We start from the raw sequence: 25,004 nt of genomic DNA, 5'->3' as shown, positions 1-25,004 counted from the left end.
CTCCTGAACAGCAGCTTTGCGTTGCCAGGTGACTTAGACTTAGAAAACTTAAATGTCCTCCGAGAGGCAATTTGTGGTACAGCACAGAACATATAAACACATTAAAAGCACATCAGAAAATCATCACAAAAACAATAGTCCAAGATCATTCACTGCAGCTATCATAAATATCATCAAAGTCAATAACTGTATACCAACAGTTATAATAAAAGTAAACAGTGAGTAAACTGCACATCCTCTATGTATCCATGTGTTCCACATCCTCTAGTCTGTGTATTTCCCCAGACTCTCCATGGCTACGGCATCTTGTTTAATTGAGTTATTGTCATGGGACTAAATGAGTTTTTTGCTCGGTTGGTTCTGATCTTGGGGTATCTATATCTCAGACCAGAAGGGAGTGGCTGGAACTATACTGAAAGTGGATCCATGCAGACCTTGTCTGACTTCTCAGTCAGCCTGTTCAGGTACCAGTGGTTCAGGTCAGCCTGCTGCTCCCTCACGATTTTCCTGCAGGTCTTCACAGTTTTTCCTAATTTGTTCTTGTGAGTGATTTTGGACAATAAACAATAACAAAGGATATTTTCGATAAAAGATTTGTAAAATAGAGTTATTTTGTTATCAGTGTTAAAAAAGTTCAGCTTTCTAAGAAAGTAAATGTGCTGTTGGCCCTTCTTAAAAATAGCATCAGCACATCGGTCCCAGGGGAGTTTGTGATCTATAATAAGACCAAGATACTTTTACTCCATCACCATCTCATTCTCCTCTCCTCTGATCCTCTGATAGAGCGGGTGGTGGAACGTCACGTCTAAAATCTAAAATCAGTTCTTTGGTCTTGGATGTGTTCAGATTAAAATCTGGTCTCTCACCAGTCAACAGTCATTAAGAACTGGACCATGTTTGACTTCATCCTGTTCCAATAGGCTAAACAAGGAGGTATCATCTGCAAACTTAATTATATGGTGTCCAGGATATCTACTGCGACAACATCTGTGTGTAAAATATATAGCAAAGGTGACAGCACACTGCCCTGTGTTGTACCAATAGAGGTAAAACGCAGCTCTGACATGGTGTTGCCTTCCTTTACCCTTTGAGATCTGCCCATGTGAGTGGAGCAGCAGGGTGGGGAGGGGGGGGGTCACAGTCACAAATCCACAGAATATCCTGATCAATAATTCAAACCCGTCTCCTCTGCTCTATTTGTGGCCCTCTATAAGTCCCTCTCAGTGCCCACACTCTCTGTTTGCTGCCAGCATGAATCATTAAGGCATCAAATTGCACAAACACCTCAGAGATCCTGCTTTTATTTAGACAGGAGGAGATGCGCTGTGCTTTTTAGGGCTCTACAGTGCCAGAGCCCAGTGGTCCCAAACGCAGCGCCATGTTGGGATAAACTTTCTTGGATGTTCATGAATTTCAGTGGACTCATTGCTCTCATCATTTTGGGCATAATTTTTTGATTTTTTTTTTTGCCATACCGGAATTCAGCCATTTTAGATTTTGTATGGCATGGATTTAATTTTACGAACTTGTTTGAGGCCTTTAAGATGAGCAAATACTCACAAAACTTTGCACCCATGTTCGAACTCGTATATAGTATTTCGATTTGATATCACAATTGGGTCTGGGTGTGGCATGTTGGCTCTACAGTGCCCCCTAATTACTTTTAGCATTTTTGAGGTGCTAGCGGTGCTAGAAAACTCACGAAACTTTACAAATTCAATTTAAAAAAAAAAATTATTTGAATTCAACTTCAAATTTGGTAGGTGACATCTAAAGACCTTCTTTGATGCTAAATTGCAAAGCTTTTGAGTTTTGAATGGAACGTCCTTGGCGTGACATGCCGGTCAGTTTTTCCGAAAATATGAAACAGGAAGTTGTTGTAACTCCACTTCACATCGTCCAATCTGCTCCAAATTTCTCATGTTTGATAAAAGTCCAGCCTGAACAGAACTATATGTCAATATTGAGTCATGGTCATAGCGCCACCTACTGACAACAGGAAGTCAGCCTTATGTGACACACATCATCCTATTTACATTAAATTTACATGGTGTAGTCTACACATGATAATTAGTGGGTGTTCGCTAGCGCCACGTAGTGGACACAGGAAGTGATCGTTATCTCCTACATGCAATGTCCAATATTCATGAAAATGTATATCCATGTCAGTTGCCCTCTGGTAAATGTGTTGCTGTGTTAATATTTCACTTATGTAGTATTGTCTACGGCCAACAGGAAGTGTCCAATAATACTGAAAATTCAGAGCCGTTACAACAGACCTCCAGTAGCGATACCCCGGGTGCCACTCCCTCTGACATGTGTGAGGTTCGAGGACCTGTTCATCGCTGCTTACAGCTTTAATTAATTTTTGTTTTTTAGTTAATAAACCTAATCATATGCAAACATTATACTGAACATAAACTGTATATAACTGCAGATGAGCTGATTTCTTCTCATAAATATAATGTGTGACTAGATTAATTTATACATTAAAAGAAAAGCAAACACCACTTGCCACAAATTATAAAAATCGACTGCAAGCATTAAAGCAAATCTCATCACATGAAATATAAATTCAGATGTTAACACCTCTGCCTTCACATTAGCAAAATTATTCTTGTTTTTGTCAAATTAAGTAAAAAAAGTAGATTATTTATCTGCAAAATGGATTAGTAGCATTTTATTAATCTTTTAGCCACGTTCATAACGCAAATTGATCCCAGAGGAGAGAGAATAAACAAAGCAGACTCGTGAAAATCAATAGTCTTAATAATTATGTTACTCTCTGAAATTCAAGCCTCACATTGCTGCAGACATAAATACCGAAAATCCACAGCAGCTCTTATTTATCAGACCACTAAACAATCAGCAGTGTTCAGTTCTTCATAACTGGATAAAAGAGATTTTACAAAGGATGTAGTGCAACTATAAAACACACCCATATGATCAAACTGTTCCTGCAGAGGAAGTTTGTACCTGAATGGGTGTTTCTGGGCTGCTAGGTTACAGGGGAGCATCACCGCTCCACCTGAGTGGGCAGATGCCTCCGGATACTCTAAAAGCACTGAGCTCCGCTTTCACTACAGCAGAGACTCAGTTTGTTCAAACACAGAATCTTCCTGCAATGACAAGGAGATGCAAATAGTCTTGGCTGATGCAAGAAGTAGCTCAGGATTATGAAATTTTATAATGACGCTGATGATCAATAACACAATAACATGATCTCGAGCTGTATCTGCAATCAAACCTTCTCATTACATCTCACGCTGAAACACTTTATAGAGATACACTGATAAGGAGGGTTCTTTCGATTGGAGCTTTCAACTCAATCACATGATCTTCTTCAGCAGATGCAGTTGGCCAGTTGTTAAGGAGCTGTACATGTTGCTTTTCTTAAAAATGGACATTTGAATGTCTGCATATGACAGCATCTGTTGAGGGAGATTGTGTGACATGACCGAAAGCTCCAGATCAGCTACTAATGGATCTTGTTCTGTTTGTCAAAGAGAACTTTTAGTCTCAGCATTTTCACAAATATATGTCTCTCTTTTCCTTTCTATGTTCTTTGGTGTTATAATCAGGTTCCTTTATATTATGGATGAATTTAAATATGCAAAGACGAGAGACTGAACATAACAGCAACATGCAAATGCTCTAATTTAAAACAGTCTGTGTGTCTGGCATCACTTTGTTTATTCCTGCCATCTCTCAGACACATTTTAGTGGCTTTCAGTGCTTGGCAGGTGTTAATTTCAAACACTGGTGTGAGATGATATGAAAATGGGAGCGTAAACATCCATCAGTTACTGTTCCAAAAAAAAAAAAAAAAAAACACGTCTGCACATTAAAACCCCACAAATGCATTCTTGATTTCTGAAAGAGTTACCAGAGAAAAGATAAAAAAAGACTTTCTCATCACAGGGAGACAGGTCAGCTGGTGAATTATCACCACAAACACATGCAGGATGCTGCTTTTCAGACATTTTCATACGAAATGTTGCTCACACTGTGTGTTTTAAGAGAACTGAAGCTGGATAACATCTTGTTGTTCAGCGTCTGCAGAATGACTCAGCCGAGCCGAATCATTCACTCTGTCCTTTTGAAGAGTAGCAAAGATGATGGCTGTTATATTTTTTCATTTTCTTCCCTTCTACCATCTGGCAACACCCACGGTCCAACAGTTCCATACCACACACACACACACACACACACACACACACACACACACACACACACACATCCATGTACCATTAACACAAACATTCCCCAGATTGTCCGTCCAACTTTCTTACACACATAATTGCAGCTATTCAGCACTTAGCTACCCACCCGAAGCACATGGAGCAAGCAATGTAGCGTGCTCTCACACACACACACACACACACGCACACACGCACACACCACATTGTAGAGACTGATGAACCCAACACTCCCTGAAGCAGCAGAACAGTGGGAGCAGTAGATCACAGCGGAAAATACATCAAATAAAACCGGCCTGTGTGATCAGACAGTCTGACAACGTGATTCAAACATCTTAAACCATCAACTTTAGCCACATATTCACTCTCAGGTAACTCTGCGAGTCCTGCATACTGGATATAACAGCGTCTGGGGACAAACTCCCACCTGGTGGAGATTAATGTGGCTAACTGTGGTCTCTGCCGCTTTCAGTGTAACCAAAATGAAAATACGCCCACTGCACCCACTCACACACTCACTCTCCCTCTCTGCCCTCTCACGTTAAAAGCACCTACAGTTCAGCTCCGACACCCACAGCTGTGCATAAGAATATGTAAGTGCCACTCAACCTGCGACTGAGCCCACACACTCAGATGCCGACACTATTTCAGGCTTCATAAACAGCGGCATAAATAGGTGAAAAACCTTTTAATATTTGACGAGGATTAATGGAGCTGAGGCCATTAACTGGAAGCACAAAGACAATGTGAATTTCTGCAGTTTCTGCTCCTCAGTTTAGCTTTTTTTGAAGAAGAAGAAATTTGTTTATCTGTGGTTTTTAGTTGAAGTAACAACTTTTTAGTAGTTTTGAAAATCAGATTTTCCAGACGGAGAAAGCTGTACCTAAAGCAGAGCTGCAACTAATGATTGTTTTCTTTATCAGTTAGTCTCATAGTCCTCTAAATTGATTAAAGATTAACCCTTTCATTCGTCTGTAAAATGGCAGCAAATTGTGGAAAATTCCCATTGGCATGTTTGATGTTTTCAAATGTCTTCATTTTAATATCAAAAGAGAAAATATTCACATTTGCGAAGCTAAAACCAGTGACCAGTGACTTTTTTGCTTAAAAAATGACTTTAATATTGAATTATTATTGGCCCAATTGCTTCCAGCTGGAGACCTTTGTTGCATGCCTCTTTCTCCCCACATCTCCTGTCAGTTTTTACACTATCAACTATCAAACAAAGGCACAAATGCCAATATATAATATAAGTATGCATTTGAGATGATACTGCAGCAACAACCAGTCACTTTGGGGTAGAAACCTTACATTTACACTTCATTGCTGCAATATTTAGTTGATCGCCAAAAAATTAATCGGTAACCTCATCTCAAACAAAAATAAACAAACAGGGCACAAACATGTAATAAATATAACACACAATCATATGTAATAAACCGACATGATGCTTCAAAGACAAGATGAAACTAAATCACATTAAAAAGTCAGGATTTGACCCACTTAACCTCTCAACGAAAACTGGGGGTAACTACCCTAATATTCATACCGTATTAATTAGCATATTTTAATTCCCTTCCTCTTTCAACTCTTTTTCAACTTCTCCCTCTTTCCTTTAACCATAAAAGGAGAGAGCAGACAATCTTTAACCCTTTGAGGATGTGAATACATTTTAGAGACTGAATAACAATTCCTGCAGCTGGTTTGCAATTCTGCTGCCAACAGTAATAAATTTATTCTTCATTATCGCTTTTGTCTCAACATATTGTGTGCTTTGTGATATACTGTATATACAGTATTTTTTTGGTATTTTTACCACAGGCTACTTTACAGCCAGGGGACACTCTCCATCTGTAGCCATCTATAATTAATAATTTCCTTCCTTTACTCCACTCAGCAATATTACTCTGAACAGAGAAACTGCTGTTGTTTTTCTCTGCTGCAAAACACTCAACTCAGAGTAAATCTCTCTCTGAGAAGTCCCCATGCAGCCTCCAAAATAGGAATCACAGGACAGGAAGCAGCTTTGTTATATCATCATTCCTCCGGCTCTTTGGACGTTCGCTTTGAAACACAATCCACTCCTACAGCTCAGGATGAACTTTGGAGCGTAGGTGGCAATAAATATGTAGGAATACAGGTTATTTAAAAGGCAACGGGACACACAAACGCTGCACAAAACTGTAGCAAAATGACACCACCGATATTTGCTACTAATGCAGGTGTAAACAAACCTTTTTGCCATTCAACACACAAGATTTATGTGTTTTCTTTTCTTGCAGATCACTATGATTAAAGCCATGAGCAACTTTAACTTCTCCTGATCAGGAAAATAGAGATACAGAAGAAGAAGAACTAACAAAACCAATAATCTGATTAGCTCAAATTATCTACTAAAATCCTAGAAATGTGTAGCAGCTCTTAACAGATGAGTTTACTTCCGCTACGGTTGACTGCTGAGGGGATAATCTAATCAATAACTCATCACTCAGCCTTTGTCTGCAGGGCTACCAGTGTACAGGACAGTCTGTGTCTATAAAGAGGCAGGTTCAATAAAGAGCTGAAGACGGGAGTGAACGGGACAGATGTAGACATTAAAGCTCCCGGGGGATTTTTGTGAAGGAGGAAGAAATTAACATTGTGGACAGCTCGGCACCCTCTGCTGCCATTTCATCTTAGAAGACACAAATCTTATTAATTGGTTAATGAAGCCATGAGATGAAACTGACTGTAAAACACTTAAGTCTGAAGTGAAATGAGGTTTCTCACCTGTGTAGTCCTCAAAGCACTCGCAGGTGTAGCCTCCCTCTCTGCTGCGGCACACGCCGTGCGCTCCGCAGGGTTTCGAGTAGCAGAGGTCAATCTCAGTCTCGCAGTAGTCTCCCGTGAAGCCGGCAGGGCAGCGGCAACGCAGCCCGGCGATGGGGTGGATGGGTCTGAACAGGATGGTATCGGAGGCAACAAACGGCGCCAGGCTGTCAAACTTAAGCACGGACACACACTTCATGTAGTTCTCACATGGCTCGCGCAGGCAGATGTTGTCGTCAAAAGGAAGCACTTCCTGGGAGGAGATCTGAGCAAGAAGGCTACGGTTCAAGTACAGCCTCTCCTGGAGTTCCTCCGAGCCGAAAAACTCCGCACCTCCGCCGCCACCTTCGATCTCTCCCCCGGCCCTGTCCCCTCCCTGGCCGAGTCCTGGGAGCCGCTGGTGACCCTCACCCATCGCAGGCACGGCCACAGACAGGCTGACGTTGAGGATGCGAGCGCTGACGTCCGTGTCGTCTTGGATGTTAAAGATGACGACATCTTCGGGGGCGGCGGAGAGGACACGGGCCACGCCGTCCAGGAACTGGGCGAGCAGCAGGGAGAGGAAGTGCTCCTGGGAGGTGTTGGCCAGCCGCAGCGTGATACTGTTGGAAAGCATTTCATCGGTGATGATGGTGACTTGAAGAAGACACTGAGCGGACACTGAGTGGAGGCCATCTGAAAAGACAGGAGGAAAAGGACGAGTGGTTAAAAAAAAATGACAAAAAAACGATTAATTGATTATCAAAATAGGCGATTAACTTTCTGTCAAACAACCAACCGTTGCAGCTCTAGTTGAAACAGATCTGTTCACATCCGACCACAACACTGTCCACCTGTCAACAGATCTATCTCCATGACAACTCAGCAAACTCCACCCACTGGTGAAGACTGAGTGATATAGCTGAAAGCTCTTGAAAAAGCTGATAAGTTGACGTTGAATCGGGTTTGCTTTGTCAAATAAATGTTACTGTCAACAAATCCCATGAAATGACTAAAACCAACAACATGTTCACTCATCTCACAACACTTTGACTTCCCTAACTTACTGTAGCACTTAGCAACAAGCCCATTACATCCTACTGGGGACGTACATCTTTAAAAACGTGTCACAAATATACATTCACTTTTAAAAAAGGTTAAATAATTTCCTACAACAGCTGGGCACTGTAGTTTATAGCAAATGTTCCCCAAACGGACATGAATAGTGTATTTATTGGGGACTACTTTCAACTGTACATTTGGTGCACTAGTGAGTGTTTACACCACCAGGATGGTGAATGTGGGATTGTCTCAAAATAAACTACAGCGGCCATGTTCATTGGCCACTTCTGCCAGTTTATTTAGTGGGATTTATTGACAGTAAGAAAAAAATATAGAATTGCAGTAGACCTACAGTATCTGGTAAATAACATTTAACAAAACATTTAATATTGTCTTAAAAGATGAGTCTATAAACTCATGAGAAGTCCAAAGAAAAGTAAAAATTACTGGCAACTGCAGCATCAATGTGTTCAGCAGCTGCTACAACACTACATGCAGGACAGATGCAGGCAGATGCACAGTGGAAGATTTACGCAACAGCAGATCACCAGGTCGTCATCAGCCGACCCGCATGTGTAAACAGACAACAATATGTTTGTTACTGTAAATGTAAAACCACAGGGATGGAATTAAAAGCAAAAAAGCGACAAATGGTACTCATACTCTTGGCTCGGACGAGTGTTTTTCTCGTTTTTCCTCATGTGCCAAAACAGACGACAGACGTATGCCAAGACGAGCAGAGAACAAGTGTATTGTTTCCTTTCAATACATTCCAAGTTTCTAATCAGCAATTTCGCGCCTGTATTCACAGCTCACTTTTTTCCTTTCTTTGTCCGGAAGCAGAGATGCTCCTTCATTATACATGCCATACTGAGAGCCCGAAGTCTCAAACAGTTCAAAGCATTTCTCTGCTCAGCAAATCTCTTGTCTTTTAGCTTCAGCTTCTATACATTAAAGACTTTGCTTTGAATGTAGATATGTAGTGTTTTCAAGTCTGTTATTGTACAGTTAGTCTTGACTGTACGATACATTAATTTCTATGTTAGGCCTTCATTAACTAATGCATGACATTGTATGTAGACATAACTGTTGAATAAAATCATCATGCTGCCTTGCATGACAAACATATCTCAGCCAGCGGTTAAACAATCCAGTGACTTATGACTTTATTAAGCTCATTTTTTTGCTTGTTTTGCTACTCTGACCATATTTGCAGTAAAAGGAGAGCTGCATTTCAGCTGAGAGTCACAGATAGGAGCAGCCAGAGCACGGCTCACTGAGGAGGAAAATTATAATGAAAACAGCCTTGATCACAAAGAACACAAAGGGACGTTCTGTATATAGATAACAAGCACAAAGCCTATGGATCTGTGTCTGTTACAGCTGACAGAGGCTGCAACAAATGTACAACTTAACCTGGATCATTTACCTCTCTGCCCAGTGACATGATGTCGACCCTGTAAAACGAAAGTTGCACAACAAACTAAAATCATGTTTCTCAACCAGAACAATCTCAGGTTTATGGTCATTTTTCAGTTTTAAAAGTCGAACGGCAAGATTTCGGTGTGCCTGAACTCACTCACCTCACCAAAACCTGGACTGCATGTGATGTAATTAATGCTTCAAAACCCAAACTCACCAAGTAAGGTTGTAGCAGTGAACTGAACTCAATGAACTGAACTGAGAAATGGTGTGTTTAATTTCCTGTGAATCAACTGTTTATTTCTAAGAGGAGGATTTTGTCATTTTGTCTTTCAGGAGTTACAAAGTCACTTTGGGGTCACAGATAAAGACCTCCATCATTTTGCCTCGCCGCTGGACTGCAGGTTTCTGTCGCCTCGAGAGCAAACACAAAACCGGCTCAATCAAATCAAATGTGTCATGAAAACAAGCCTCCGCCTCTCCCTCCAAAATAATCAATGGGACGCTTTGTTTGGGGTGTCTGGACGCTGGCCAGAGAGCAGAACCTGTGCGCAGAACTCACACAAACAAACAGCACTGCCCAAAGTTACCAGATCCCTGTTTGGCACTGGGCGAGTTTAAACACAGAGTGCCAAGGGAGGGGGGAGGAAAAGGAGGAGGAGGAAGAGGAGGAGGAGGAGGAGGAGGGGTGTTATAGAGGAAGTGAGACAGAAGCATGTTTGACACGGCTTTAATCCTTCTGCTCTCAGTCAAGAGCTTCCAGCAATGTAATAATACAGGGCCTTAGCAGAGGAAGTGGAGAGAAATCAAAGGACAGAAACAAGTTGGGTCGCTCCTCTAATTCACAGTTTACTGTAAACACACACACACACACACACACATACACACACACACACACACACACACACACACACACACACACACACACACACACACACCTGTGTACACAAGAAAACACTTGCATACAAGAGTAGGACTTAACAGGGAGCCATGAAAGTGGCAGAATAGTTAAGGATCTGTAACTTCCAAGAGGGTACAAATTTACAACTAGGGCTGCGACTAATTATTATTTTCATTATCAATAATAATATTCTGATTGTTTTAATGATGAATTGTTTTCGGTAGTGGTTGGAGTCTGAAACCCTCCAAGGGGCCACAAGATGAATCTGAGGGGTCACGAGAAGATTAACAGATTCAGAAAGAAGAAAAACTGTTTTCTTGACCTCTTTAAGCCTCTAAAAAGTATCCAAATTAATCAACCGGAGAATGAAAAATCACTCTTTTTATAAGACATTTTGTTGACATATAGAACATGTGAAGAGGGGGTGCAAGAAGACTTTGCTTCATTTTCAGAGATCATAGGGCAGAACAAATGCAAACCACTGGTCTAAGGTATGAAATGTCATAAAATAGTAAAAAAAAAAAAAAAACAACGTGATTTTGCAAACCCTAAATTCAAAATATTTAAATTATTTTATTTAGAGCTGCAACCAATGATTATCTTCATCATGAATTATGGATTTGCTCATTATTTCCTATTCATTTGGTCTATACATTTCTATTGATAGTGAAAAACGCCTATAACATTTTTTTACACCCTAAGTTGACATATTTTAATAGTGACTTTTGTCTGACCAACAGTCCAAAACTCAAAGATATTCTTTTTAACATCATAAAAGACAAAAAATGTTTGACTGATGAGCTAATTGATTTATCAGTAGTATTAGTGTTACTACTTTGGGCTTCAATTTTTATTGCTGCAACATACAGTTTGTGGAAAACACAAGTTTGTAGTTCTTTGGCTTCATATTTGTGGATGGCCACACAGACTTAAATGGTGACCTTAGTGACCTTTAAGATGTTTATAGTCAAATTTAAAAAAATCCTAGCAGAGTCATCATCAGTCACTTAAGAAAAACACTGCAGCTATAAACACACACACATACACAAACAAAAGGTTTATTCAAATCAAGACTAGTTCTGCAGGCTGCTACAATCTGTCCCTGAAAAATCTGACAGTTTTATTTATTCCAGGCTTTAGACAGAGACGTGTTTAAGCTGCTGTACAGTGAAGCAGTGCTGTTATTACAGAGTCACAGTGTTGTGAGTGACAAATTACTTACTGTAGACACTGAGATCCTTTCTAACCTGACAGAAACAAACCAAAAAACAATCTATTTTCTACCATGACCAGTTTTCTCTTCATCCATTCAAGCCCATTATAACCGATACTCTGCAGCAACAGTAGCCAGAAAAAACAGCTCCCAGTGAACGGGGGCTCTTAAAGGTTAGTCCATGTATAAGGACAGACATCGCCTTAATTATGCCCTCTGCCAATTCACATTCTTGGTTGGGAGCTCGGGCAGAGCTCCAGACGGAGACGCAGCGCTGGGAAACTCAACGCGAGGAGAATCTCCCCTGAAAGGAACCAGACCATCCTTCAAAGAGGTCATTCTCCATGGAAGGATCCTCCGCTCAGGAACGGAGGGTAAGCGAGGCGCTTCGGGCCAAAAAGGAGGAAAAGAGGGATGTTTAGTTGAGACAAGGTGCCAGCTCTGAAGTGTGACACTGCTTTCAACCCAGAGTTCGAACCCCTCTGGGCCTCTGGGTGCCAGGAATGCTCTCAGCTAGGAAGTGGCGCCAGGGAAAAGATTAAACACACACTGTGGTTACAGGGAACACTGTCAAGGCTGTGTACAGCATTGTGTGTGTGTGTGTGTGTGTGTGTGTGTGTTTGTGTAGGTGGTAGGGATCCATACGTCAATACAAGCAGAGCAGAGTGTATATTGAAGCAGTGCAGGTTTAGTCATCACAGCGGTTGAGGAAGAAAGAAAAGCTTCACAACATTATAATTAAAATAGAGTCTGTGAATCACTGATATTGAGTTTTGCACTTTTAATTCACTTAAGACATGATATGCTGTTTTGTAGGTTAATTAAATTCTCCAACACTGAATAAATGTCCTAAATGCATCATCAAGTCAACAAAAACAAGCTGTTTTTACGTTTTCAAGGCTCTCCTGAAGTCAAATTTGTACAAATCAATGATTTTCACATGAAAATCATCTAGCGTGTAATTGTTTAAGGTATTCTGAATGTTATCTCTCTTTTTCCTTCTAGAAAATCAGGCAGAAAATCAGCACAAAGAAGTCTTGTGATAATAAACTGAGGCATGTAAACAAGCTGACTCTTTATGTTTTACAGAGCAGCACACAAAGAGCATGTTTGACTGTAGGTTGAGGCCTCCGCATGACGACAGAGAACATAAATTATCAGCCAGGAGGTCCGGGAGGAGAGAAATACAGCTTTTTATCTCTGAAATATTAATGAAGCCCAGTTTCAACTGTCAGGGGAATTATGAACGACAAAAACTCTACTAAGTGAACGTTATCTGAACACAAAGGATGGAGTGTTTGCTATAAAGAAACATACAGCCGGCCCCAGGATGTATGGATTTCTGTTTAAACCTACTAGAGATCTCAGACTGCTGAGAGACAGACAGACAAAGAGAGAGAGAGGACAAATCGGTGAGACTGGCCTAATTAGACCACAAAGTTACCATCAAATCTCCCAGTTGATTCCCAGAAAATGTCAACAAAGTCATGGTGGATAAAGATCAGAAGGCCTCTGTGACCAAATTACTGAGGACAGAGACATCACCCACAGCAGCACGACAGTAACCCCGACACTCACTCTTCAGAGCTTCCCCCTCGCTGGTGACATGACAGATTATCAGTTATTTAAGCTCGTCAGCCACCGTTTAAATATTATATTTGAGGTTTTATCTATTTAAAGTTGAGAAAGAGAAACAGAGCTGTGTCAACTGTGTCACTTCCTCTAAAGAAAAGGATAAAGTGTATAAAAGCGTCACCTTCAGAGGACTGACGGTTAGTGAGCTGAAGCTGCAAATCCTCCAAACATGAGATGATCTACAGACGTTTCACTGCAGCATCAGTGCAAGTTCCTGCTGCCGGCCTCATAAAGACCATTACTAATGGAGCATTTAAGCAGTCCTCATTAAATAAAACAAGGACACTGCACTCGAAATGTTTTATAAGCTGTACAAACAGAAAAAAACATTAAAAAAAGTAGATTCTCAGTAAGTTGTGACAATTCACACGATGGACAATTTATCCATCCATATAACTTTTCTTAATCATAACGGGTGTTAAGGATTGTAACGGCAAATGTTTTGAATAAAACATCCATTCAAGAAGAATGAATGGTGCTCGGCTTGATGTATTCACCAGTGACCACTGTGAGATTGTAGCGGCTGAATAGAAATTATTTATATGTGCTGTGAAAAAGCTGATAAATAATCCCATTCAGGAGGGGGGCAGGCATCGTTGACCCATTATGTCATATTCGCTCTAGAAATTCAGATTGTTTAGGACGCAGCTTGTGACTTGAAACACAGCTGTTAAGTATCTGAGCCTACAGACGCGCAGAGAAACACTCTGACCTCCACAGTTTTATTTAACCCTTACTGATGTTTACTGAGCATTAACAAGACACTTGAATTGAATATTATTACTCAGCTTAAGAAAACCTGCGGACAATAATAACACAATGAAGTCTGTGATTGGAGTTTTAGCTTTGCTTAAATGGGCCCCTGTGGGGTTTTTTTGTAATGAAAAAACAAAAGTTATGTTTATATGACTGTTTGTTACTCACCAAAGTGCTTGACATCTATCAAAAGTGTTAATAAAATACAGTTGCAAAGCTGTTTTTTTTAAGTATTTTCAATCCTGTTTTGTTTACATCTATGTTTACTAGTGTACAGTCTTCTTCATCCCTTTTTTTGTTTGTGCATTGCATCACACGTGGCGCCGTGCACGAGACACAAAAAAAACAGGGACCCACTTATAAAAAAACTTTCCATATCGCTACTAGAGGTCAGAAACTCCAAGCTGTACTTTTAAACTTCTGAAAAACAACTTATGAAAAGCCACAATCTAAAACTACAGACTCCAAACTTTTAACAGCTTTACCAAATGTAAACAAATTAATTTGGTGTCACACAAGCGTTAAAATTCAGACGATATTCACATCATTTCATTATCAGAGCTGCTAGCGACTCTTGCTCAGAGGTACTTCAGCAGGGCGGCTGCTCACAGGCCATAAACCTGGCTGCTTCTCTTTCTAATGCACAGGTTAAACACTGAGCAAATGAAAGCAGCTTCTAGTTATTGTAGGGAGGGGGAAACACATTAGAGACATTATAAAAATACCATTTATCATCATGACAGTGGAGAGCTGATAAATAATCACACTCAAACTGCTCTCTCAAGCAGCCATTCATCACACGTCTAACGGTGCTACGCAAAGAAGAAGCCGCACTCAAAGAAAAAACGCGTTGATTCTGTGATCCAGAGCGGCAGATCCTCCCTCAGAGGCAGCTGGAAGTGTGTCATGTTGAGGGGAACCTCCGGGTAAGAAGGTAATGAGGTTGAGCAGAGCCTGTCTTAGTTGTTCAGCATCAGTACTCTACAGTATGTGCAGCACGCACCGAGTACTCAGTACATCAAAGAGCGCAAAGCTGGGGTCCCATTTCCAAGATCAATAGGGGGATCATAAATTAAAAATCTCTTTGGAGGGATAAGGCCTTTGGATGTCTTTACAGTTCACAGCCTTTACAGCTCCGACCAGCGAGCCGCTCCACAAACTTACAAGCTTTTAATGAGTTTATGGTTCGAAAATAAGTACACTGAATGTTTATTTCTGTTTGGTTGTTTACTTGGAACGGAACAGCGAGATCAGGGCCTGTATTTATCGAGCTTCTAAAAATTACACTCAAGAGGACCAGTAAGAGCCAACAAAAAATCTTTGTTGAGTCTGAAGAATAAGACACATTCATCAAGAGAATTAATGTAAAAGTGTTTAAAAGCAGCTCGCAAGTGATCACATGTCTCACCTCTGACTCTGTACTGCAGCCATCTAATTTACTCTTAACCAATTTAGGAGACAAATAGCTTTTATTTTCATGTTTCTGAGTCGGAGCAAAGATATGTTTGCTCCAAAATGTCACTTTTTTTTAGCAGCATAAATAAATAAGACGCCGGCTATGAAACTGGAAGAACAGCCAGGCCTTTGTGGTCAGTATTAACATTAAAAACAATGTTTACAAGCTACTTCAGTGTGAAATTACTGTCAAAAGTGTCATGTTTGCATATTGCTGATAAAAAAAAGACACCGGCGAGTCCACACAAGGTCACAAAGAGACACACATGTCTGCCGCACACCCATCAAACAAACCACAGAGCCTTGACCTGAGAGCACAGACCCTGTGGGGCCAATAACAGGACACAGTTTAATTAGAATTAAATACTCTGTCCTTGAACAGCCTGTAATCACATAAATTAATTACTGCTGCATGTGTGTGTGACCCTGACTAATCTATTATGTTTGACTTGTCCTTTTTTGAAGCTTTGGCCCTCCAGAGTCAGAGATCAGCAGCTCAGTTGTGTCACCACCTCAACCTGTTTATGGCCAGTTTGAGACTAAATCTCACAGCTGCTGGGACCTGTCAACACTGAACTGTCAACCTGGTCAGGAGTGAAATCAGACGAGGCTTTTCTGTCTATTTAGTTTAAAAGTACAGAAGACAACTGGAGCCACAACTCACTAAATCTTAAAGACAAAAGAGGTGCTGCTTGTGTATTTTTAGCTAGCGGTGTAGCTATGGAGCATCACTGAGAAAATGCCAAAATATGATTACAAATGTACTCAGATGCCAAACTGAAAGAACAAAGTTATTCTTTTAAGAGTCTTTTTTTTTCTCCGTTCTAGCTTCTGGTGCCTTGAGATCTTCATGGGAATGGACTTGAGAGTGTTTTTTTTCCAGCATGTGGACGAACAAGAACACAAAGCACACAGCAGGACGACAGGCCTAATCCTGACCTTCATACCAGTCAGCACGCTGAGGTTCAATTAACACTCGAGTAAAGGAGAGAAAAATGCTGTCCTGAGCAGACACTAATGAGGGCTGATGTGGGTTAAATGACCGAGGGAGCAGAAGTTTATCATGACGCTACAGTTCTGTGGCTTGGTGCTCTGGCAGTGTTTTAAGTAGTATAATATCTGTTAGATCAAGCTTATCAGGTGTCTCCTTCATTAAGTGCACTCTGCTTGGTGTCAATTTAATTCAAAAGCTGGAATCTCAAGTCCTGGCGATCAAGAGGGACGCGGTTCACTCTTTAGCATCAAGTAAAATGTGGCTGAGGAGCGGCCTGCTTGAATTAAGCAGGACTGAGAGGTGAAACACACTCGACACTCAACTGCTGCCTGAATGAAGACTGATGACTGGTTGGGGGGTGGAGGCTATGCGGTGCAAAGGGAGGGACAGGTTTTTCATCTCATTACCCCTAAACCCCCCCCCCACCCTCAGCCCCCCTTGTCCCCTCTTCCTGACCCCCCACTAGACACGCAACGGCCGAAGCTGACACCCCACCACCACCACCATCACGCTCTGAATAAAATACTCCAATGACTCCTGCCAGGCCTCCGTCAGCCTACAGCAGCTCACAGCAGCCGTCAGTAATAAAAAAAGCTCTACAATGAGGAGCAGGGATCAATCGCCACAGCAATGTTTGCCCTCTGACTTCTTAAAGACACAGTGAAACTGCAGTTTGAGCATCTTTATCTTATGTAATGTCACACATATCAGAGGGAAACAGAAAAATGTTGTATATATAAAATGGTATAATGGTATAAAAGTGAGGGATTTAAATCAAATCCTTCAGATATGACTGGATTGGTCATAAATAAATGTAAACTACATTTTTACCCTCTTAAATCAAAACACACACCTGCTATGATATCGTTCCCACACGCTAACAGTCAAGTGTGGGTTTATATGATGGGAGGGTTTAGCAAGTTATCCAAAAATCATAGTTGATTGTATAAATGCAAGTATTTGTCCCTCAAGATGAGTCATCAAAATATTATAAAGGTTTAAAAGAAAAGAGGCATTTTGCATAAAACACTCAAAACTGATGTTTTGGACAAATATTTAGCAAAAACAAGAGATAAAGGAACAATCAACACAGCAACACAGGATTTAAACTTCATATATGTATTTTTTTTTATGTCACTGAGTGTTTAAAATCTACCTTTTCTGCTAGCAAAAACTGAACATGTTTGGTTGAGCACTATATTGCCAAGCTTAGAAGTCAAGGTGGAAATTAGTAGCTTGGAGGTTTAAACATGCTGTGAGGGCTGGGACAACGTTAAAGCTTCTCTAATCACCAAAAACATTCTTGAACAACCGCAGCTTGGGGAGGAATCTTTCAGAGTGCGGAGACAACAGCAGATGAAGTCATTTATTTGGGATATACAATAAGCTTCTCACCTCCATCAGGATGACTAGAAGGAGAAAAGGTCTCTGTTTTGCTGGTTCAGTTGTAGGCTGAACTACAGTAGTTCATCTGAACACCAACAGCTCGTGTATAACAGAAAACCCACTTGCAAATCTCACTCTCAGAGGAGGGAGTGGACAGCATGTTCAGACTCCCACGCAGCAGATTTGCTGTTATCTATATCTGTATTTGAGCAATGTTAAAGCTGTTAAATCAGGCAACGCAAATTACACTCAGCATCATTATGTGCCATTAACACCTTCTACTGTGTACACGTGTACGTCTGTTCTGGTCTTTAATTTTAGAACAGAAAACAAAATACATGTTCAAATCACTATTCATATGTCTCTGACCTTGTTTTTGAAATAATGCAGCACTGTAACTGCTGTTTTCCTCTGCAGAGCAATTAAACTTAAGTAGTTAGAAAGAAAAAAAAAAGAACAGAGATCAGCTGTAATGATAACCGTAACACAACACCTAATTCCTACGGTGCCTGTGAAGTCAATACCGAAAACTGCTTGTGCAGCTCAATGTCAACCCAAGGATTTCAATCCAAAAGGAGTCAGAGCAAAACCACAAAATCCCTCCTCTCCTTATTTCTCCATTCAAGAGGAAAGCTGACCCACAAAGCTGGCTATCTCGGAGAAAGGCCATTCGTACTCATTTGTGGACCCTGCCACAGCATCCCCTGATGACACTTTTCTGCTGCATCTGAAAACCAGAAGAAGAAGAAGACGAGGAGGGCATTCCACAGATTCTTCCTCTATGGTGAAGCAGCTTTAGAGCCACAGAAAAGGATCTGAACTCTTCCAATCAGAACATTTGCATATCAGAGGAAAACTGCTGCCAGCGCAATGGTAAAGAGACATTAGCATGCAGGGACGTGACCAAGCATGAGGCCGTTATTCACACGTACAAATGGTCATTTGATAGATATTGGATCCTGAGCATCCAGCAGCACAATGACAAAGTTTATTGAGAAGCTTTAAAACGGAGCAGGCAACAACTGAAAGGGCTATTACGTCTAACTTTTCCTGCTAATTCAGTTTTTGAACAAGTAATTTACAAACTGGAAAACAAACTGTGTTACATTTTTTTTTAAAAACTGAAAAAGAATGAATCTACATCACTCTTAATCACACAGTGCCATCAAACTGCGAAAGCACAATCACACTGCTGTAGGAGCTCGCAAGGAAACCATCTGTTTAGTTAGCCTGACGCCCTCCTGTCACTATTAATATACATTAGACAGCTATTAAACATTTCAAACTCCTGCACATCAAGGTTCGCTACCTCTACCGGTCACACCTCTTACCCTTGTGTATGAGATATGATAAATGAAATGTTGTCTTTTTATGGCTGCAGCATGGGTGAAGAACCCAAGACAAATTTCCACTCTTTGTGACGATAAAGTTAATCTTGAATCTGAGTAAAACCAGGTCACTGTGAAATCTCAGTCTGGTTCGACATCAAACAAGCGCAACGTAGTGTAAAGGTAACGGCCTGTTAAATAAACATAATCTGTCATGTTAAGAATGTAAGAAGCATTTACTTGTAATGATTTCTTCTCTCCAGTGGAGGTTTGGAAGTATTATTGCTACACATAAGAAGAGAAACACACTTTGTTTATTGTACAGCTTTCGTTATAAGTGCTCAATCAGTGACTCGCTGAAGGGAACATTTTTCAAAAAGTGTCAGCATCAGACCGTACAGTAAACAGGGTAATTCATGGATGAATAACAGGCCCGGTGAGGCTTTCCTGAAGACAGCAGCACTGGGCCAAACAAGTGGACACAAAGACAGAGGGGTGCAGCCTCCAGACGGAGCCCACTCCCATTGTCTGCTGGGATAGCGAGGACAATGCAGGACAACGCTGAGATATATGCCTCACGACCCCAGCGATGCACCAGCCTTAATCCCAAACATGATTTCCCCTCCTAACACACAGATGATGTCATCCCCCCCCACCCCACCTCTCTCTTCTTCACCCACACCCACACCCTCACCCCACCTCAACTCCTCCGGACCTTCAATGCAACCCAAGCATAGAGAAGTGAGGCCCACAGAGGATGGTCTGCTGTTGAGAAACAAGCCGGCAGCAAGAAACCGGATACCGTCTGAGCGCATCTGTGTCACAAATCAAAGAGCTTAAGGACGACACTATCATATCACCCAGAGTTTTAAACTCTCAGGTGCTTTTAGAAGAGAGAGAGGCCCCTGAAGTCTGTCACATGCAAGAATAGACATTACAAAAACACAGCAGATGGAAAGTTTATATCTGCTGTCAGGTGTCGGCTGCGTGTCCTATAAAAATGCTTGCAGCCGCCAGGACAGGTCACCGTGTCCCGGAGCACTACAGGTCCAAAGAAAGCCTTACATGCTTCACTGGAAAGAGGGAGAGGGGGGACAGTTGCTCTTTAGAACTTTATGTGCCTCCCCTCCCCCCCATCTTCGCTCCACAAAAGGGACCTTACCCCTCGTCCCCACCCACAAGGAATTTCTCAGGCATTGCTGGGCTCACCATGACAACTGGGTGCTTAACAAAGCATTTCTCTTAGGCATTCTTCCTTTCACAGGGGAGAGAGAGGGGGGGGGGACAACAGTCAAAGGAGGGAGAGACGGAGAGAAAGGGGAGGGGGGGGGTAAAGAGGGAGGGTGGAGGAGCTTGAAATGATGGGAGGGAACAGTGGAGGTTGCAAGGGTGAGAGCCATAGACCCGGGCAGATAGGAGAAAAATGGGGAATGGTGACAGGCAAACAAAAAGAGGGAAAGAGAAACAGGATCAAGGTGATAGGTGATGTTAAAGGGAAAAGAAAAAAGAAGAGAAACAGTGCTACAAACATTCCATGCAAGCCTGCGAGTGTGACTAACGCCGTCCAGGGAGGCAAGCGGGCCTCGAAGAATGAAAAGGAGCGCATTACGGATGACTCCGGTCACGCAAAAACACGGGCTTTCAATCCTGTGAATCAACCATACGGCAAACAGAAATTCATCAACCATAAAGAACACAGAAGAAAATCCAAGGTGCGCTCCACATGAGTGAAATAATTATATGATGGAGAGGAGAAAAGTAATCAGAGCGGTCCAGCTGTTGGAGGCCACATGCACACACACACACACACACACACGTAATGTAGCAGATTTGAGCAGCTTGATGGGCTAGTGTTACAGTCTTGATGAGACAAACCCCTGAGAAAGTCTCTCCACAGACAGCTTACAATTTTAATAGATTATAATGAAATTACATTGGCTTTTACTTAAACAGTATGTGGCAGCACAGAGAGTCTCCTCCATTAAAATTCCAGTCCTGCGGCTTTATCTTATGCAAGGATAGCGAAGAGCAGGGCAAGGGAGCCTTAAAAAACATAAGAAATATAGATAAGATATATAAGAAACAAAAAAAACTTGTCCGCTGCAGCTAGTCGGGCTGAATGCCAACAGGTTTGGCTCAGACAAGTTCGACAGTAAAGCACTTTAACCTTGGAGCATTCACATCCACTTCAGTCTTACACTTGAAACTTAAAAGGGTCTCTCTGCCGTCAGTGACCAGAGAGAGAGAGCATATCTGCTGTCCACCATGTAATTTAAGCATCTGTGCAACCTGCAGTGTGATGTGAGCTGAATCAAACTGACATCATTAGTTGCGGAGGCGTGTTTGTCTGTTAAATCTCTGCATTGGCAGTTTCAAAGTGAGCATGGGGGGCACGAAATTGGCTCAGGCTCAGAATTTGATTAAAACAAAGGGCAAAGTGTCCCGATTGCACAGTGAGGATAATGTATGCTTCATGTATTTGCAACACTGGGGGGTTTAAACTAACTTTGTCACTTCTACAGAGTCACTTCATAGTGTAATTAACGTACATGGGACTGACACAGCTACAAAAATGACACAACAAATCGACCTCACGTTCAAAGCACCCAGTGAAATAGCACGTTTAGAAATGAGGGGATAATGAAGGATTGGCTATGCTTTCTATAAGAAAATTAACCATGCTTAAGGATGAAAGAAAAGCAGGGGGGGAAAAAAATCTGCCATCGAACGCAAACACCTATTTATGCAGGCTCACGCTTGCCTGGGAAGAGTAGATCAGCCCCTCAGTGTGTCAACACAGGTCTGACAGATCCCAGGATACAGATGCAGCAAATCTAATCCCACAAACGACATCCAGCCTCTCACCTCGCGGTGTGAGCAGAATTCTTGTCATCATACAGAAGTGACACATGACAAGAACAATCGTCACATATCGGTTTTGTATTCAACATGGCAGAAATATAAGGAGGAACTCAACAAATCCTACCAATTCTGAATCCAATTAATTCAGAATCACCCTAAAGTGAGTTTATTTGTCTCCTTCTTCACATTTAGCATGAAGGTAGGCCCAACACCCACACATCACTGCTGTAAATCTGACTCCATAACTGACTGACATAATTTAATAGTTATAATTACTGATTTATGCCAATGCACACAGCTAATACACAGCAAGGCAGCTGGATCGCTGGGTTGTGTGATTGTTAGATGTGCTTTTAAGTACCTGCTTAGAGTTTTGAATGATTACAGTGCCAGCGTGAATCGCAATGAGCAATATTCTGTGTTGAGAAGATTAGTCCAATTATTGAGCTTGTTTGAAGCAAAAATGTATTTATATCTAATTATCTTCTTCTAACAACGTTAATATTTGTCAACATGCCACGTTGCAAAGATTTTCCAAAGGTTCTGGGGGTTTTTGTGACCAAATCAGGAAGAAACGAAGAGCTTGTTAAACCCACTTGACCACATTTTAGTAAGTAGATTTTCAATCCTGACTGTAAAAGTAACTGTTATTCCAAGTCCTTTATTCCATCTTCTGAATTCTTCATAGGTAATTTATTATGCTTTTGTGTGGTTACATTACTTTGTATGTTTTCTGTGGGGGATGGGGGGAGGTCATGATGTTTAGCCATTATCTTTATGGTGTATTCAATGAAATACTAAATCTTGTAGATTCTGATTATACAGTATATGTTGTAGAAACAGATCAAGCATAAAAATCTAAAGACAAGGAGGATTTTGTTCAGTATTATAAAGTATTCTGAAGGAAAAGATTACAATCTTAACCCAGCTCATCCTCACAAGAAAACGACGATATAGGCAAAAACGACCTATAGTTACATTTACATAATATACGGCTGTAGTAATTATGACCTGGGGAAGTGATGTGGCTCAGGTGACGTCAATATAAGGTGACTTGATGAGATGATTATTAGGAGGTGGTGGGTTGGGTGGATGTTTAGATAGTTAGATGGCAAAAAGCGAACTTTGCTGCAGGGGACCACTGTTCACTTCCTGTTTCCAACCACAGGTCAGGACATTCTTTGAAAACCATAACATTGTGGTGTCTGTTGTCATGATGACAAAGGTTGTGTAACTTTAAGCAAGTATAAACCACTTTTATAATATGGATACTCTAGGTTTATTTTAGACCTATACTGTCATTTAATTATGAGGATGTGTTGATCTTAACTGATGTGAATTACATGTGAAGCACATAACATGAAATTCAAGTGAAATATGCCAGTTAATACAGACACTCATATCACTGACAGACTGTCAATATTCCGACAGCCATCTCTTTAAAAATAGATATAATGAAGCATTTAAAATGTACATGTTCATAATTTTGATTCTGTTTTAAGTATTTGTATATATTTTGTTTTATGTCCCCTTCAGACACCTCCATGGTCCCCTTAATAAACTATCAGGCACAATAACACATGTTAAATATGATGATACAGTATTATAGTGAATGGGGATTACTGAGGGGATTATTACAGATTTCATATTTTGTTTTGTTGAAAAGTGATTACAAAAATGGTCAATTTAAATACACTAAAATTAGTTACTTAACTTGTGCAAATATGGGATGATAATAGAAAAATTTTAAAAGCCAAAGTGAAATCAAATTTTAACTGAAAAGTAAATACTGTACATCAGGGAGTCGAGACGATGCAGTGGATTATATTACTGAATTCAACTTTAAGAAGATCATCATAATCTGTGGATTACTATTTAAAGGTTACCTTCCCAAAGCTATTGTGTCTAGGAAACACTCAAAAATTTAAAGGAAAATGAAGCTACATTTGAACCATTACATCCATTTCACTGTGAAGAGCAGTGCTCAAAAATGATGTTAATCACAGTCCAACAACATACAAAAGAGCCCATCAAAAATCGTCCATCATAAGGGGCCTCTTAAACGGCAGAATAAAGAGAGAGATAATGGGAAGACTTGGGAGGTCCCTGGAGGGAGAAGCCTTTGAAAATTGGGGTCAGCAGCATCTATAGGAGGAGCTCATCTTCCTGCCCCATCTCCTCCTCCAACAGTCGCTGTCTAATGACTTTCCCTCTCTCTTACAGTACTACTGTACTATCCAACATGTTCCCAGTTTACACAACCACAACTTAACCCTCCACCCTTCCCCCCTCCTCTGCCCCTTCTGCCTCCCTCTATCTCTCCCTGTCTCCTGCAGGGGTGCTGACACATATACCCCAGCAGGTGCGGGACGCGCGGGGAGACACGGTCTCTAATTGGTCCTTGGTGGAGTCACAGCTGTTGCCCCCAACCACAGCCTGGTATGAGCTCTAGCGCCTGCCCCTCAATCGACAGCTCACTATTGTTCTCCAGAGAGGCAAAGCACAGTTCCAATCCATTATAACGACTACCCACGCTAACCATACAGTATTTGCTATTCACTACCAAGTCATGAACAAATAGGAAAGCACTTAATGCCATTTAATCGCTGAATCTACACTTTCATCATCTCATTCAGTCAAATCAAAGAATCCCAAGATTCCCACCAGCCCTAATTTCTCACTGTTCTTGTTAAGTATCAGCTTTCATCTTTAACCTTGATGTCCAATCTCTTAATGACGTCCCCAGTACTGTTTCTCTCTCTCTTAGGTTGTGCCAAGGTCAAAGAAAAGGCAGATTTACAGCAGATCACACTGCGTCAAATAAGCTCCTACAGAGGGTAACAACACATTCCCACTCTCTGTGGGTGCAAATCAAGTTCAGCCACATTTCTGGAGCAAATAAAACTGTAATTTGTGCAGGCATGCAAAATTGGAGGTGTGGGGAACAGAGGCAGTTTAAGACATGCAGGTTAGGGAAGACAACACCAGCAGTAATTATGAGCAA

The 25,004-nt window shown here is 41.2% G+C and overlaps 1 protein-coding gene across 2 annotated transcripts in view; it reads right to left on the bottom strand.

Moving 5' to 3' along the window:
- The window catches only part of celsr2 (cadherin, EGF LAG seven-pass G-type receptor 2), a 64,304-nt gene that overhangs the window by 34,502 nt on the left and 4,798 nt on the right, over positions 1–25,004 (bottom strand). For both annotated transcript variants that reach the window (XM_067587323.1, XM_067587324.1), the window contains exon 2: positions 6,969–7,682. In XM_067587323.1, coding sequence (XP_067443424.1) covers positions 6,969–7,682 — 714 coding nt within the window. The remainder of the gene's footprint in view (positions 1–6,968; positions 7,683–25,004) is intronic.

This window comes from Thunnus thynnus, chromosome 4, assembly GCF_963924715.1.
Source record: "Thunnus thynnus chromosome 4, fThuThy2.1, whole genome shotgun sequence".
Classification (NCBI taxonomy): Eukaryota; Metazoa; Chordata; class Actinopteri; order Scombriformes; family Scombridae; genus Thunnus; species Thunnus thynnus.
This window is presented reverse-complemented; position numbering and strand designations above follow the sequence as displayed.